At 39.3% G+C, this 17,670-nt stretch overlaps 1 protein-coding gene across 1 annotated transcript in view; it reads right to left on the reverse strand.

The window, feature by feature from the left end:
* Positions 1-5,259: 5,259 nt before the first annotated feature.
* The window catches only part of HRH2 (histamine receptor H2), a 53,090-nt gene continuing 40,679 nt past the window's right edge, over positions 5,260-17,670 (reverse strand). Inside the window, exon 3 of the mRNA XM_063292119.1 lies at positions 5,260-6,311. Within this exon, the coding sequence (XP_063148189.1) occupies positions 6,179-6,311 (133 nt within the window). The 3' untranslated portion in view covers positions 5,260-6,178. The remainder of the gene's footprint in view (positions 6,312-17,670) is intronic.

Genomic DNA, 17,670 nt, shown 5'->3' on the forward strand with positions numbered 1-17,670 from the left:
AGTCCTCTTGCATGTAGACTCTATACCTGAGAAGGGGATGAAGGGTTGGGCATGTTGGCACCATCATCTTCCCCCTCATCACTCTCTATATGTGGATGATTACTGTCTACAGAGGAGGGCTTTCTTCAGTCTTCAGGCTCTCTCCCAATTTTTCAAATTCTGGAAATCCATGATTATAACTTGGAGATAAACTGTGATAGAAAAAGTGGTCCCTCTACACCTGCAGAAGGTGACAAGAATGATGGTGAGATGAAGCTAGTATACAAGCCCCCACTTGCCCTGCTCACACTTAAAGCTTAGGGTGCTTCCACACTGCCACTGTTTTTACTCTTCACTTGACAGTAATCAATAATTGTCTTTACTGCTGCTGACCCAAAATGGCGAACAAGGAGTTAAAATCACTGCCCCACCCCAAGCTGTCAAGGCCCCACAGCAACTCCCCTCCACCACCCCTCAGCAGAAAAAAGAAAGAAAAAAATGAAAGAAAAATGCAGGAGCCTGGCACTCTGTCCTTGCCCTGCGTTGAAGAGGAGGGGAAAACTCTCTTATCAGTTTCACCCATGCTTTTATTTGGACTCCTAAGGGGGCTGGCGGATGAGGGGAGGCAAGAGTTTTTCCTAATGGGGAAAGGGAGTCCCAACCAATTAACAAACCAATCAAGCCAGCCTAGTTGGACGATGAAGCACAAATGAATCAACTCAATTCTCCAACACTACTGATGTCCCAGAAGCACAAATGCCCTGGAGCTACTTTCAAACTGGCAAAGATGCCTTACTGGATGTTACATGTAATACGGATGGCTGAATAGGGCTTATATCAGTCCTGCGTCCATTAATGTTGATTAAGAAAAACTGTAATAATATGTGGAAGAAGCTTGGGAGGCCATAAGAATAAACCTCATTAGATGCAATAAAAGAGAGAGATATCTTCCTGAGGTGACAGTTGTGGCCCAACATTAAAAATAATCAGAACTACTCCTCTCCTGAGTGCAATCTAATAAAAAAGCAAACCTACTGCAAAACCTGATCTGACGAATAAGGTGAATTGCTACAACCATTGCAAGTGATTCTTTCTTAAGATTACGATTCTTTGCATGATAGATAATCACTTCATTTGCAATTATTTTTGCCATTAGATTAGCCTGTAATTCTTAAAAATGAAGACTTTTTGCTTTCCTTCCTTTTTTTTCTTATTTCATTGGGGTACAGCGGTCAAAGATGAGTTCTCATAGGCAAGAATTATAAGCAAGCTGTTAGGAGATTATCACAGGTCACAGACTGTAGACTTCTTCAATGTGAGTACCTTCCAATGTGGCTTTAAACCCCCAGTTTCCTAGACAGCATGGCCATCACACTGATTTCTGAGAGCTGTAGTTCACACAACTGGTTGGTACCCAATCATCTACCGCAGGAAGGAGACGTGCTATGGCATCAGTCCCCCAAAACCTTTTGGAACAGTCAGATCTTGGCAGCTTTCCTAAATGCACTCAGTTTGTGCTGACTTGACCATGAATGGAGCACTATTCCAAAAGAGGGACAACTACAAAAAAGGCATAGCATACTTTTATCCTGCAGTACAAATATTTCAGATTCACACAAACTGGAATTTGAAACCAGTAGTTCATGTGGATTTGAAATTTCAGTTTCCACCAACTGTACATTTCTCTTGGCATGATCTGGGGACTGCCTCTCCCTGCAGCACCCTCACAATCACAACCATGCCCAACCCATGTATCCATCTGGGTTTTGGGTCAACTCTTTAAAAGCTAGACCCTAAAATGAGAAGGCTAGCTTATTCCCAGAGTTCACAGGCTTACTCATTCTCAAAGTGACTGGAAGCATTCATCTGACTTTGGCTTGACTTCAACTCACTTACCACATTATTGTAATTGTAAATGATGTCTGAAACATCTTTCAAATACTGAGATACAGTGTGGTGCAGTGGTTAGGATGTGGACCAGGAGTGAGAAAACCCAGGTTCTAGTTCACCTTGGCCCAGAAGCTCCCTGGTTGACTTTGGGCTAATCACTCTCTCTCGATCCAACTTACCTCATAGGGTTATTAGTGTGGAGAAAAACAAGAGGAAGGATTGCTGTGTACACCATGTTGAACTCCTGAATGAATAATGGAATACACATTTAATAAACAAATCTAAAGACTTTAACTCATCTCCGTGTACCTCTGGTTAAACACATTCCATTAATCCTCTCTGAGTAGTTAATTGCACTATCAAGCAGTGTTACTATTAGGCGGTTTTCCCAAACATGCATCAGGAATCTGCCTTCCTATAACTTAAATTCATTATTTCATGCTGTGCATTCTGGAATGATAACCAAATTTTGATTTCTTGTTTGTGACACATTTTCAGGTGCTATGCCATCCTTCCTAATATTTTCTTCTCAAGCCTGAACAAACCCGGTTCCCTCATTCTCACTTTAGAGAACATAGTTTTCAGTTTCCTGATCATCCTTGGCTAAATTTGCTCCACTCTGTCTAGCCCTTCTTAAATAGTTGTGGCCAAATCTAGATATAATAGTTGAGGCAGGGTCGGAAAACTACAGCATAGAATGGGGCATTTCTTCCCTTGATTTGAAAATTATACTTCTGTGGTCTAAAAGCGTGGTGGCATTTTTTATAGCAATGTCAGATCTCTGAGTCATGTCTAGTTTGTTACAGTTCCAAGATTTTTTTCCCCAAGTCTGGTATCCCCCTTCAATATCTGTGCATTTGGCAGATGAGAAAATGAGAGCCAGTTTGGTGTTTTGGTGAAGGTGCTGGGCTGAAAACCAGGAGACCTTGAGTTCTAGGCCTGCCTTTGGCATGAAATTTGCTAGGTGACTTTGGGCTTGTCACTCTCTCTTAGCCCAACCCACCTCACAGGATTGTTGTTGTGGGGAAAGTAAGAGAAGGGAGTATTAGGAATGTACACATTCTTGAGCTGTCTGGAAATAAAGGTGGGATGGAAATCTAAAAAATAAGTCAATTTCTAAGTGAATAATTTCTCTAATTCATTCTGTCACTCTTAGCCCATTTCTTTAACTTAGCCCATTTATTTAACCTATTCAAATAAGTGATTTAAGTCACCCTAATTTAAGTTAGCCCAACTCTTCTTTACATGTTGTAATGGTATTCTGATTAAAGATGAAGGGCACAAATATCTGTGCAATGTGTAACATGTACATATTTAATGCAAGGGTGCCCTTGAAGGGGAGTAAAAAAGTGAAGGTGGTGCCCATGACCCCCTGACCAAGTCCCCAGTCCTTGTATACATTAAGATGGCATGTGCAATGCATGTAGAAAAGGGGCAGGGCTTTGAAATGTCAGGGCCACCATCCTGACTTTCTTGACCCCTCTACAGTTGCCCCTGATTTGATGTCACATATCTGAAGAATTATAGTACATGCTAAAAAGAAATTATGGGGGATCCAAGAAGAGCAAAACAGAAGATACCTATAAATGTCTGTGTCCTGCCCTAAAATATCATCATCATCATCATCATCATCATCATCATACTGTATGAGAGATTCTTGCAATACACATTTCCCCTTAGACTGAAAATTCCATAATGTAGTTTTCACTCTCAGCTTGAGCCTGGAAAGGTGAAGACTGTTCAGTAGCACAGCATAGGTACTTACAGGAACTGACAAGATGAAAGACTGTCTTTTGGTGTGTCTAATAAATAGATTATTGTCAGCCTCTTTCACTGAATATGATCTGCATTTTGCAGATGCTTTGTGACGAACCAGGTATCATACAGGCAATGCCCCTGTGCTAAAGGAAATGAAACAGACAGCAAATCTGACAATAGGTGGCACTTGAAAGCCTTTTATTGCACATCTTTGCTAGTGATTCCCAAATCTGAAAGCTTCCTTTCAGAACACAGACCAATATTAATATGGTCTAATTACGGGTAAGAGATTACATCTCAAATTGTATTTATACCTGCATGGGAGAAATGGGAAACCATCTTTCATTTCTTTTCTTTTATAGTTTCTTCTTTGTTCTTTAGCTATCTTTTCTTGCTTTTCTATATTTTTCTATAGAAAATGTAGAAAAGAAATTATTGTAACTATACAGTATATGTTGAAATTGAATAAAGTTCTTAATAATAATAATCATCATCATCATCATCATAAAACCTCCATGGGGGCATTTGGAACAGAAAAATTGTCGGAGATGAACAAGTTAAGACTTCCAACTGTTCTCAATCCTCCCTCCTCACGCAATTACTTTTCTTTTTATAAAGGAGCATGCATTATTTTTTAATATGTAAGGAAACTCGTTGTCATTTCTTATTCTTTCAGCCCAACTATCTGCTCACTGCAAGAATAAATATCACCCACAGGTGACTGTCTAACCTTTACATAACCTAAAGGGAAGCCTGGGTGGTTGGTCCTAATGTCAAATTGCTCCTATTGTTAGGGATGAATCTGGCTCCTGGAAATCCATAAACACTATATATTGTATTTACCCTAAGAGTAACATGGTGAATACCAATTAAATCTAGGCATTTGTATGGACAGGAAGGAAGTTGAGTTGGCAAGTAATTTTAAATACTACAAAGAGATGAAGCCTACCTAGGAGTCAGCTCCTCCGGTGTAAGCCTGTAAGTTGCAAGGTAGGTCTGGTAGTCCTGGCCTTACAGTTATTAACAAATCTTCTTGGAAGGATGTCATTAAACAGGTCCCTGGGGCAGCATCCTAGAGCCATAGGGCCCTTCTCTGAATTTGGAAGGGAACCTCCAATCTTGGAGATTAAACTGAGACATCAGACTTTCCCTTCTGAATCTTCACTATACTTTAGTGCAGAACCTTAGAAAGGCTCCAAAGATGGCAGACTGAGTGAAACTGAGGATTCACTGGGTTTAAAAGCCTTCAGGTCCTTTAGACCACTACTATGTTAAGAGCATACGCATATGAAAAAATAAAAAAATCAGGAAAGACAGCAAACACTGCTTCTTCTTACTACTGCTCTATTGCTGACAGGGCATTTGGAATCAGCAAAGCACTCTGTGGTCGGACAAATAGGACATTCTCTTAGAAAACATTTCACCCTTTAACAATAGCATCTTTTTCTACATTGCCACCATCTCTTTTGCTCTTTTTTAAAAGCTTTCAGTCATAATTTTGTTTTTAATCTGAAGCTATCTGGAGGAGGAGCCCAATGGATTTTGATAGTACACGTGAACAACATTTGAAAGGCTTTTCTGTTCTTGATATAAGTTATCATGGTATGAAATATAAAGAATGACAATATGAAATAGCATTTAAAAACGTATTTTACTAGTTGGCTTCTGTTTCAGTGTTTTTAACTAAAATACACAAAACCTAATATTTTGTCCATAAAAACAACTGAGTCTATCAAATATTCAAAACTCTCATTTTTTTTTAAGTTAAATGTGTTTTACCTGATGTTCTACAATGTGCAAGTGATTCTAGCATGTCTAAATGAAAGAAATATTTCCAGGATATACATTGTTTTCTGTCAGGAAAGTAAATAGGAAGAACTTATACTGTCATGAACATGTCAATGCAAGCAATGGTTCTTCTTCCTCTTTGCTTTACCCAAACCCACCCTTCTTTTCCTGCCTTATTCCTTTCCTCCCTGTATTCCTGGTTTTCAAAATCTGTTATTTGAACTATATTGGACATGCAAGACATTGTGAGTGAATGCCATATGCCATTTGTAGATTAGGTCAAAGAGAAAGAGAGTCTGAACAGCTGATGGTATTAAAAGTGAATGATCAGGAATGTTGATACTAGAAGACTCTGATAGTACGGCTGTCAGAGAACAGAGCCCCAGGATTATTTTAGAACCCTTACATCGGAGAGAGAAAATTCTGCAGACTCCAGTGAAGCCAGTATTTCTTCCCTGCGCTCATGCAATTCTTCTGCTTTTTTGGATAGAAATAATCTTAATGAATTGATAGGAAGTAGATGAAAGTTTTTTTCTACAGAGTTTGGACATTCAGAAAGCCATCTCCACTTTCTTCTACATGTGCGAAACAGCACACATTACATAGCAGAGTCAACTGTTTTACAACAAACCTCATTCAACAGTGAAACGCAAGAACTTCCAATTCATCTTTGGTTCATCTTCAATGCCATAGAAAAACATGCTGGCTTTTAAGAGAAGACACAATAGATAACTGTACAGGGTGCAGAAGGCTGCTGTGTGTTCTATCCACTTGCTATTGACTCCTCAAACATTGGGATCCACATCTCCCTCTTAGGTAGAACTTTGGCCAACCAAAGACTTTGACAGAAGTGCAGGATAGTAGAAGATGAGGTATCACATGGTAGATTCTGATTCCTAGAGCTGAAAAACAAACCCAAACACAGATGTATGACTGGAAGATAATTTTCAATAATTTTTCAGGTTTTGTTTTAATTGTCTCATTTTTCAGAGTCTTTTTCTAGGTCATATGTGTATTAATAAGAGGTATAATGCAGGCACTCTGAACTATAATTTAGCACCTCTTTGCTACTTCAGTCTCGTTTTATCATTCCTACACTTTATATATACTGGTTGGTCCCACATGAAGGTCCAGTTATTAATTTTTCCCATATAGGCATTCATACCCAGAAATACTCTTTTAATCCTGGCTTATGCATGGGATAGAAAACCACCCATGAAAAGAAACATACAGAAGTGAACTACTTACTGCAAAGGCAAATTTGAGTATAGGGTCTATACTATTTAGCCTTGTGTTTTAAAAGAGGGACGCGGTGGCGCTGCGGGTTAAACCGCTGAGCTGCCGATCGGAAGGTCGGCGGTTCGAAACCGCGCGGCGGGGTGAGCTCCCGTTGCTCGTCCCAGCTCCTGCTCACCTAGCAGTTCGAAAACATGCAAATGTGAGTAGATCAATAGGTACCACTTCGGCGGGAAGGTAACGGCGTTCCGAGTCGTCATGCTGGCCACATGACCCGGAAGTGTCTACGGACAACGCCGGCTCTAACGGCTTAGAAACGGAGATGAGCACCGCCCCCTAGAGTCGGACACAACTGGACTTTACGTCAAGGGAAACCTTTACCTTTTACCCTTTAAAAGAATACAAACAAGTCTTGAGAGTCAGCAAATGCTGCTCTATACAGATGATATGCAGGGAACATTTATACTGTATGCACTCCTTGCATTATGGGTGATATATGAAAATACACTGTACTTCTATTAGGGTGAAAGCAGGGCCAACAGGCCTTTTCAGATTGGTTCTTTTTTTAGGTTATATCCTAAATGGAATTCACCCATTCTTTCTTCAGGACCCTGTAAGCTATGTCAACTGTGTAAAAGCTAAGTTGAAATTTTTTGCTCAGCAAGAAAAAAAGATTAGTTGAATGTCGGTGTGCATGGAGGGAGGGGTTCCACGCTTAACATCAGAACTATCATCAAAAAGACACAACAAAGGATGTTCTTCCTGCGTCAACTTAGGAAGTCTAATCTATCTCAGGAGCTTCTGGTACAGTCCTACAGAGGAATTATTGAATCTGTTATCCGTTCTTCTATAACTGTCTGGTTTGGTTCCGCGACCAAGCAGGACAAATATAGACAAATATAGACTTCAACGGATAGTTAAGTCTGCAGAAAGAATTATTGCAATCCGCCTGCCTTCTATAGAAGACCTGTATATTGCAAGGGTCAAAAGGAGGGCGGAGAAGATATCTGCAGACCCTTTGCATCCTGGACATAAATGGTTTCAACTTCTACCATCAGGATGGCGCTACAGAGTACTGTATGTCAAAGCATCTAGACATTGAAGCAGTTTTTTTCCTCGTGCCATTGCTCTGTTGAACTCCTAATTAATGTAGCCTGATATAATGATTGACAATGTATGGTAAGACATGGCTGCTGGGATGTGACCGGTAACGCTCTGTTGGATGTGAACGTATGTTGGACAATAGATGCAGTATGCTGTCCATAAATTCTCCTTTTAAATATGAGTGTGTGTTGGTTGATAGCTGTAGTGTTATTTCCTTCAATTTTTTTTTCTTTCTTGATTGTACGGTTTTAGTAAATAACATTATTACTTTACTATCGTTTATTTTTGATGTTATGTAAATATATTGAGAGCTCTTCCACTGAAGTCAAATTCCTTGTATGTCTAATCATACTTGGCCAATAAAGTGTTCTGTTCTGTTCTGTTCTATTCTATATACTCTATCCTATACATATGCAACCCATGGCCTGGGGCTGTACGTGGCCGCCTGATATTGTGACCCCTGATATCCTCCCAGATTCTGTGTTTATGAGAGGATGTTGTTGTTATCATCATCATTACAACCAACACAGTTATTTATTTAAATATTTTTAAATAAAAATATTTTAAGTCAAAACACCACACAGGATATACACTGTGTAAGAAACAGGAATTTCCGCTCCCTCCTCTTAGAAATCATGCAAAACCTCATACAAGAGGGCATGGTTTAATGTAACATCCATATCACTCTGGTCTGACAGCTGAAGCAAAAGAAGTAGACTTAAATATCATTCTAAAAATAGATTTTAAATAAAGGTATCAATTGTGACTTCAGAGGATATGCCTCAATATAATTTTGGGTTGTCTGGGGACTGGCACTCACCAATTGATTTAATTAACAAATGGATTAAAAGAAGGAATGCCAGCATGTATTTCTTTGTCCTGTGCCTGTCACTTTCTATCTTTTTGATGTCACCTCACTCTTTTGGAGGGCAGCCTCTGCTATGCTGCTAAAGGCTATATAAATGTAATGAATGAATGAATGAATGGTCCTCTGTTTGATATAAGTTGCTCTATGCTATGAGGTGGCCTGAGTTGTTTTCAGATATCACTTATTAAATATTCTATTAAATAAGGAAAAGGTTAGTCATAATTTAATAATCTCACTTGCAAACATTCCCAGGTGAAGCAGGATTTACAGAACTTTCTAATCAGAGTTATAGAGAATGGGCAATCAGTTCCCTCTAGGCTGTCAGTTTCACATATCTCAATCTATGGGGCCAGGAGTGTTGAGTAGTGGTGTCCCTCAACAAACAGCTTCAGAGTTAGTAATGAAAACCTTGTGTAAGAAAGAGGAATAACTTATGAAAAAATGTAACTGCTCCACAGATGCTTTGCACCAGGCGTGTTTGTAGCAAACCTAAAAACTGAGGCTCAATCATAGAGGAAATGAAACAATAAGAAAAAAAAAAACAGTGGAAAAGTAAAAATTCAGCTATTGAAAGTACTCTTTGCTATGGATGGCCCATTAAAAAAAGAAAGAAATATAAACAGATTTCATCTCTGCCTCAGGGAACTACTCAGAATGCACAGGAGAAGCAGAAACTGATGACCATTATCCATTTTTAATGATGGGTTATTTGCAAAAGCTTCATACTTAGCAAGTAATGTTCAATACTATATTTGAATTTATATTTATTTATGGTATTTTAATGCTTTTATCTTTGTTGTAAACTGCCCAGAGTCCCCTTTTGGGGGGAGATGGGCTGTGGCAAAATTTAATAAATAAAAAATAAATTTAAAAAGTGGGTTTTCTGCTAGGCCTGCTTAGAGACATAAGTAAGAGGAAACAACTATAAATCCACACACAATTTGGCAAGTCTAATGAAACACTTCAATCTACAGCTAAGCCACATATTAGCAGGTTTGTTGTTTGCAGATTCTCTGAATCTTGATTAAGCCTCATTGCATTGAAATTTCATGTTCTCACAAAATACTTTTCTTCCTTTGGACCCGGCTTTTAAGGAGATCATTAAAGGCAAAATTGTTCTTTTGCTTAAAAGCAACAAGAGATACTTTTCAGGAGGTGATCTCTGGCACGCTATTCTTTTTCTTCTTCTCCTTTTGCCTTTTGCAGTGAGTTTCACTTTTATGCCTTGAAAAATCTCAGAAACTACAGAACAAGGAGAGCTTTTCATCAAAATGAATCACAAATAAGTGTCTTCAGTTGAGTTTTAGTTAAGGTTCTCTTTTTGGGTAGAACACAACATATAATATATATTGGACAAGTTTATACTAGTCTGTACTCTCCTCTGACTGGTTTAAGATTGGGAAAGGAGTACGGCAGGGCTGTATACTCTCACCCTACCTATTCAACTTGTATGTAGAACACATCATGCGACATGCTGGGCTTGAGGAATCCAAGGCTGGAGTTAAAATCGCTGGAAGAAACATTAACGATCTTAGATATGCAGATGATACCACTTTGATGGCTGAAAGCAAAGAGGAACTGAGGAGCCTTATGATGAAGGTGAAAGAAGAAAGTGCAAAAGCTGGCTTGCAGCTAAACCTCAAAAAAACCAAGATTATGGCAACCAGCTTGATTGATAACTGGCAAATAGAGGGAGAAAATGTCGAAGCAGTGAAAGACTTTGTATTTCTAGGTGCGAAGATTACTGCAGATGCTGACTGCAGTCAGGAAATCAGAAGACGCTTAATCCTTGGGAGAAGAGCAATGACCAATCTCGATAAAATAGTTAAGAGCAGAAACATCACACTGACAACAAAGGTCTGCATAGTCAAAGCAATGGTGTTCCCCGTAGTAACATATGGCTGCGAGAGCTGGACCATAAGGCAGGCTGAGAGAAGGAAGATAGATGCTTTGGAACTGTGGTGTTGGGAGGAAAATTCTGAGAGTGCCTTGGACTGCAAGAAGATCAAACCAGTCCATCCTCCATGAAATAAAGCCAGACTGCTCACTTGAGGGAATGATATTAAAGGCAAAACTGAAATACTTTGGCCACATAATGAGAAGACAGGACATCCTGGAGAAGATGCTGATGCTAGGGAGAGTGGAGGGCAAAAGGAAGAGGGGCCGAGCAAGGGCAAGGTGGATGGATGATATTCTAGAGGTGATGGACTCATCCCTGGGGGAGCTGGGGGTGTTGATGATGGACAGGAAGCTCTGGCGTGGGCTGGTCCATGAAGTCACAAAGATTCGGAAGCGACTGAACGAATAAACAACAACAACAACTCTCCTCTGAATGTTTCAGAAGCACACAAGCATGCCTGCTTCTATATTTTTGCTAAGAAATACTCATGCAGAAGCGCCATGTGAATTTAACATCTTTATAAGGTACCTGTGCATATACTGTAGCTGCCATGATTTGCACAGATTACATTTTAGAAACTGCACAGCTGAGATGATTCACATTGACATGGTTTACCATGAGTCTTGCTGCCTCATAATTTTGTGATGCCTCTCCTCCAGTTGTCTCCAACAGATACACTGAGATTAGTTAGAGAAACCCTGCTTGTACTTCCACTGGTAGGTTTGGCTCACAGCCAGGAGTAGGTTTGTCTCAATAACCATGCTCCACTTATGGAGGTTTCTCCCAAAAGATGCTCACCTGGCCCCTCACTGTCTTCTTTCAGAAAAGAACTGAATGAGATGATGGTAACTACTCTAGGCCTAGGCAGATTTTAAATTTGCCTATCACCTATTTTGTTTTTCTGTGCTTAAAATAAACTTCATTTTAATGTTTCAATTTATTGTTTTGAAGCAGTGCTGGTTTTAATGGCAATGGTTTAATTTCAGACCCCTCTTCCCTTTTCCCTGCAGCTCCTTTGGGAAATATGCTAGTAAGCCCTGACAGCCTATCTTTGCTTTTATTAAACAGTCAATATGACCCATTAATCCTGAACGATGATGCTGATGACAGAGCTCTTTCCATCTTCAGAATGAGAAGCCCTTCTCTGCTAAAACCAATTTAAGACAGGCTGATTTACTATAGGACTTTACATCCGAGCCTTCTTCTGGTGAGCCTTTTGTGGTAAGTCCCTGTCTTTTGACAGCAGATATGGTGTCTTTAATATATGTTCACATAAATATATCTCTATCTCTACAAACAGACATATATTATGGAATAATATCATATGTAATACAGGGAAATACTAGCTAATGTTGAAACTGATACAGCAACAAAACAGTCAAACTGCAGCCATCACTTTAGATTCAGTGTTAGCTTCAGTCAGCTGCTTTTTCATGTAAGATTAAATTGTACATTGTTGTAAGTTTGAGCACTGAATGTTCCTTAGGCTATTGAAGGGACCTCCCTGATGTGAAGCAGAATGTGTCAATGCTCTTTCTCTTCAAGGCAAACGACATGAATCAAAGTCAAAGCAGAGGGCCATCTGGAGCTGGATGTAAACTAGACTCTTGAGAAACTCTTGTCCAGCCTTTTTGAAACATGAAGAGCATTCCCAAAAGAAAGGTAATGATCTGGGGAACAGACCTAAGCTGGCCTCAGGAATGAGGGTTACAGGCTTGTCAAGCAGGTTGGTCATGTTCAAAAGTTCCACTTTTGCCCATGGTGGTGCTTATTTTTATTCAAAAGGTATCACTCAGGTGTTACTGTTATCCTGTTGCTTCTACATCTCTGTAATGCATGTGGTCAAAAGGTCGCTACTGATTGTGACATTGATATGCTGGGGCCAAGAACCACTTGCACAAAAATTGGACTTTCAAGGCTGAAAATTTGGCATATGATTTATTACTTCTGCTAGTTTGTTCCAAGGGCTGCCAGAGAGTAAAACACTCAAAAACAGCTGCTGATAGCGGTGCAGTCTTAAGTCTCCCTTCCCTACAATGGCAGGGATTCTGTTTGCATGAGATCTTGTACAAGGCTATAACTGCCTTGTGTGGAGCCAGCACAACAATTGTATCTGTCTTTTAGCAGCAAGGTGACCTCTGCTTTTTAATCCCTGTGACACTGTCAATAAAACTGAGGCAGAACAGAAAGAGCATGTTATCAGCAGAAGAGGGTCATGGGACGGTATGCAGAGGTGATTCTGACCTTATTTTGTTAAACCCTGCCCATGTTTTCCAGGTTCCCAGCAAATAATATCTTGATTAAATTCTGAATAACTGAATTTCCAGGTGTGACTCAGGCTCCACCATTATTATGGATTAGATCCAGAGGCAATTCTGAGCCTGCATTATTGGGATCCTTTGCAGAGATTGAATGCCACCTGTATTCTTGGTTAGCGGAAGGGGGTTTGCCCCAAAGTGTTGCAAATGATGAGATATTCTAAAAAACATCTAGTGAACCACAGGCCCTCTGGGATGGCTTTTAAACAGCCTAGCAAGACCACAGGAGTTGGTGAAAGGAATAAAGAAGAGCACTGATGCTTGTGCAAAAAACAGCTGTGAAAGCAGTGGGAATCAGGTGCTCAACTAGACATGTCAGAGAGCAGTTTTCTTCTCACTAGCAATGCCGCAGATGTGCAGAACTGCTCTTTCCAAAAAAGGGATGGGGAGAATACCAAAAGGACAAAGCAGATTTGCCACTCAGTTACATGCCCTCCTGTTCTGTAGCATCCTGAATACAGTAAAGAAAGTAATAAAAGTTATCCTTGACAATGTGACGTTGTGATATCTCTTCAGTATCTCTCATTCCACAGAAAAAGAATAGGAAATTTGGGGAAAAGTACTTCCTTGTCAAGCAGCCAATTATTTATTATTATTTGCTCTTTCCCAACTCCTGATTTCCAACATTTGTTAGCCTGGATTTCTGAGTTCCTTTTTGGGGGATGAGATGTATCTAACATGTGGTAGAAGAAAGATGGGACATTTAGAAGATTTTTGAAATCCTTCCCTTCCCCCAAATTTAATGAATCACTTCAGTGGCAGCAGATCCTACTCTATTCCACTATTTTAGAACACTATCATTGATATTCATATTCCACAATTGTGCATTCCAAAGACCTTGTTCCCAAATATTATGAAGGCAACAGCAAGAATACTTAAGTGGAAAAATCAGAAAGAGTGATCTCCCTCTTCTGCAAAACTGCCTTATTTCTAATTAGGGAAAGTACATTTTGAAATGGTAAGTTCTGATGCATTCCAAGTCTACAAATCATTCATGCTGTCTTGCAAATATCCTCCTCCCCTTAACAATTCAGAGGAAGAAGCTTCTATCTAGTTTTGCTGTTTGTGTCATAAAGCATTTTCTTTTCTAATGTAGAATATCTGACCTTATTTTCATATTATCAGTGTTTTTCATGTGATCAGGGTTAGAAGCCCAAAAGAGGCTCTTTCATTGTGTGTCACAGGGGAACTGAAAATTCATAGGCTTTGTCTGGGTCAAGTTTTTGAACATTATTCATTCTGGAAATAAAAAATAAAGGAACTCAGCATGGGAAGAGGAGAAAATGCGGTTAAACAGGTTTGTGGCCTATTCCATAACTTCAGATGGGCAGAGTCCTCCTTGACTTTGATAGAAGTTGAGTTTGGGAAAATTGATAAGGATGAAATAACAGATTACACTGATGTCTAAAACATGTTATACTCATGCACATTCTCAGGCTTTATGGCTTCAAGTATAACTGGTTCAGCACACCTTCCCATAGAACATCTTCTATAAATTAAGACATGCATTAATACAATCTATACAATATTCACTGCTTGTCAAAAATATATGTGCATCCTGAGCATAGAGATTCTATAAACAACCAAGAGCTAAAGATGGTCTGCACACAGATGGAACCAAGGGAATCTTTGCTACAGAAGAATGGATGGATACCTGACTGGCAGCACTGAATTGCTGATATACGCCTTTTGTCTATGGTTGACCTAACTCCTTTTCGACCGAGGGCTTGCAATCAATTTGATCAAATTGTCTTGAGTTATTAAATTTAGGATGGTATATTTCTATATAATATCAGATCTTGTATCTGTTGGTCTTGCAAAGTTCAGGTTTATGGTCTAGCTTTATCTGGCATGTCCTGAAGCTGATGTTTCAAAGTAGCTAACTTACTTCGTTTATATTTTTTCCTTTTGAGCCTAATAAAGAAAAACAAGTGTCATAATACTAATGCTCATATAGAGATAGTACTTAACAAATATATTACAGAGAGACCAGCATGACCTGTCAGATATAAGGAGCTGGAAAAAAAATGGAAGATTACTGCATTCTAAGATGTGACTTCCCAGATACTCACCTGAGGGACCCTATTTCCCCAGCAGAAAATCTAACTGTGTCCTTCTGTTTTCAGTGGATTTTGGAAGAGGACAGAGTTATGTCACAGTGACCACTCTTACTGGCCTAGCCTGGACTGGCCTGTCTGCAGTTTAAGGGAAAGACCCAGAGCTGAAAACATTAAAATAAGAATGGGAGAAAGAGGGGTAGGGGTGGGGAGAATAAGGGAGAACATTTGTCAGTGACATAGAATAACAATAGTTTTAGGATATATTTGCTCATATAACCTTCAGGCTATTATTATTGTACCTCAGCTGCCCAATGACAAACTTGCTTCCATGAACTCTGGTCTATGTCATTCAGTTCCAGACTCAAGATGAACAAATGAGGAAAATCAGAATTACAGCTCAGAGCAGACGGGTAATGTAGTTACATCTGCAGGAAAAGTGAGCTTATATCTCCTCATGTCTGACAGGCCAAAGCATCAATCTAAAGATTGCTTCCAGGGTTAGTTTGAACATCTGAGCTACAGACCCCACTCAGGTCTTGCCACATTATGTAAACTGGTTGGGGAGCGGGCTTAACAGTGCAGCCTGTGTGAGCGGAAAGGCAGAGGCTTTTTGCCCTCCAAATGATATGCATCAGCTATCTTTTTCTGAGCAGATTTTGGAGCCCCACAAGGGTTAGTATTTGCATTATAGTGGTTAAGAATAGATGGACAATGAGAAGATTCAGCTTCCTCCCTCTTAGCTTAAATGACAACAACAACAACAGCAACAACATAATAAAAACACAAACAGAATGCTGGCAAGGAAAAGCATTATATGGTCAATTTCTACAAAAGATCAAGGGGAAAGTGGATAAAGATAAAACCTGGCAATGGCTTACAACTCGGACATTAAAAAAAAGAAACTGAAGGCTTGATTTTGGTTGCCCAAGAGGAAGCTATTCAAACTAATGAGATCAAGGCCAGAACTGAAAAATCATCAAATGATTTGAAGTGAGGATTGCGCAAAGAAGCAGAAGAAACAGTAGAACATATGCTCAGCTTGTGCAAGAAGATGGCACAAACCAATTATAAACAACAACATGACACAGTTGCCAAAATGATTCACTGGAACATCTGCAAAAATTATCATGTGCCAGTAATAAAAAATTGGTGGGAACATATAGTTGAAAAAGTAGTCAAATGTGCAGCTTAAAATATTGTATTTCTGAATACAAACTGATGGTCTTGATGCATAACACATCAGATTTAACTGTGGTTGAAAAGAAAGTGTAGATAATTGATGTGGCAATACCAGGGGATAGTAGAATAGAAAACAAAGAATTGGAGAATTTCACGAAGTATCAAGATCTGAAAATCAAAGTTGAAAGATTATGGCATAAATTGGCCATGGTGGTCCCAGTGGTGATCAGCACACTGGGTGCCATACCAAAAAACCTTGGATGGCACTTAGAAAATCTGCACATTGACAAAATTTCCACCTGTCAATTACAAAAGGATCTGCACATGTACTACGCTGATACATTATGACATCCTAGGTTCTTGGGAAGAATTGATGCAAATGAAGGCCAACAGCAGCTAAAAAACTGGCATCTGTGATTTCACATTGTATATAATAATAATAATAATAATAATAATAATAATAATAATAATCATATCAGTCTACTAGCATCACTCATCTATCTGCAAGATATATATTTATATTTATTTATTTATTTTTCAAACTTCTATTACCGCCCATCTCCCCCAAGAAGGGGGACTCTGGGTGGTTTACAATAAAACCAGAATTAAAATAATAAAATATAAATTACAATAAATACATCAATAAATAAGAATAAGATAAATACCAAACCCAAGGGACAATGTTCTTATTCAGTGGGAAGGATCTATGGTGCTAGCCACCCCCAAGATGAGCTATTACTTCTCCCACCCCAAGCAGGGTATTATATGTATCTTACAGCAAGTCTTGGGGACTGGAAATCAAGTCCTGTGAGGAGTGGTTAGAGAAACTGGGTATGTTCAGTTTGGAGAAGTGAAGACTGAGGGAAAGGCAGATTTCAGATATCAAAAAGATTGTCATACAGAGGAGGGAGTGGATGTACTCTCTGTTGAAGGCATGACCAGAACCAAGGGGTTGAACCTGTGGGGAAGTAGATTCAAGTTAAATATTATAGCAACCAGTGGAAAAAGCTGCCTCATAAAATGGTATGTTTCCTTCACTGGAGGTTTTCAAAAATAGGTTGGATAGTCTCTGAAATGCTTTAGCAGATCCTGCATTGGGTAGGGAATTGAACCAGGTGACCCCCAACTCTATGATTCAATGAAAATGATGTGAAATTGGTGGACATGAAATTTGACAATTAAATAAAGGTACAGACTCGGTTTGCTGCTTAAAAATGCAGATTATCATATCTTACTTCAAGCTAGCTCATTTTGTTTCTGAAAAATAAATATGAGTAAGATGAAATGCCTTTGGAATAAACAAGTATCTGCCCTTTCCACTGCTTTTTCTTCAAAAACCTCTATGGATATTCTCAATATTATTCATGTAAATCCTAGAATAACCATTTATGGATTGCTAGAAAAAAGTAATCAGTAATTTCTTGAGGAGAGGCTTTCCCCCAATGGTGACGGAAGGGCTGCCACTGAAAAAGCTCGATAGTTGGACTTGCTCATGAAGCCTCCCTCAGGGTTTAACTGAAATGAGGAAACAGAGGATTGCTGGAGAAATGATGGTACAGTGAAAGTAGGGCATACACCTCTCAGCTACAT

Source organism: Candoia aspera, chromosome 2 (assembly GCF_035149785.1).
Source record: "Candoia aspera isolate rCanAsp1 chromosome 2, rCanAsp1.hap2, whole genome shotgun sequence".
In the NCBI taxonomy this organism is placed as follows: domain Eukaryota; kingdom Metazoa; phylum Chordata; class Lepidosauria; order Squamata; family Boidae; genus Candoia; species Candoia aspera.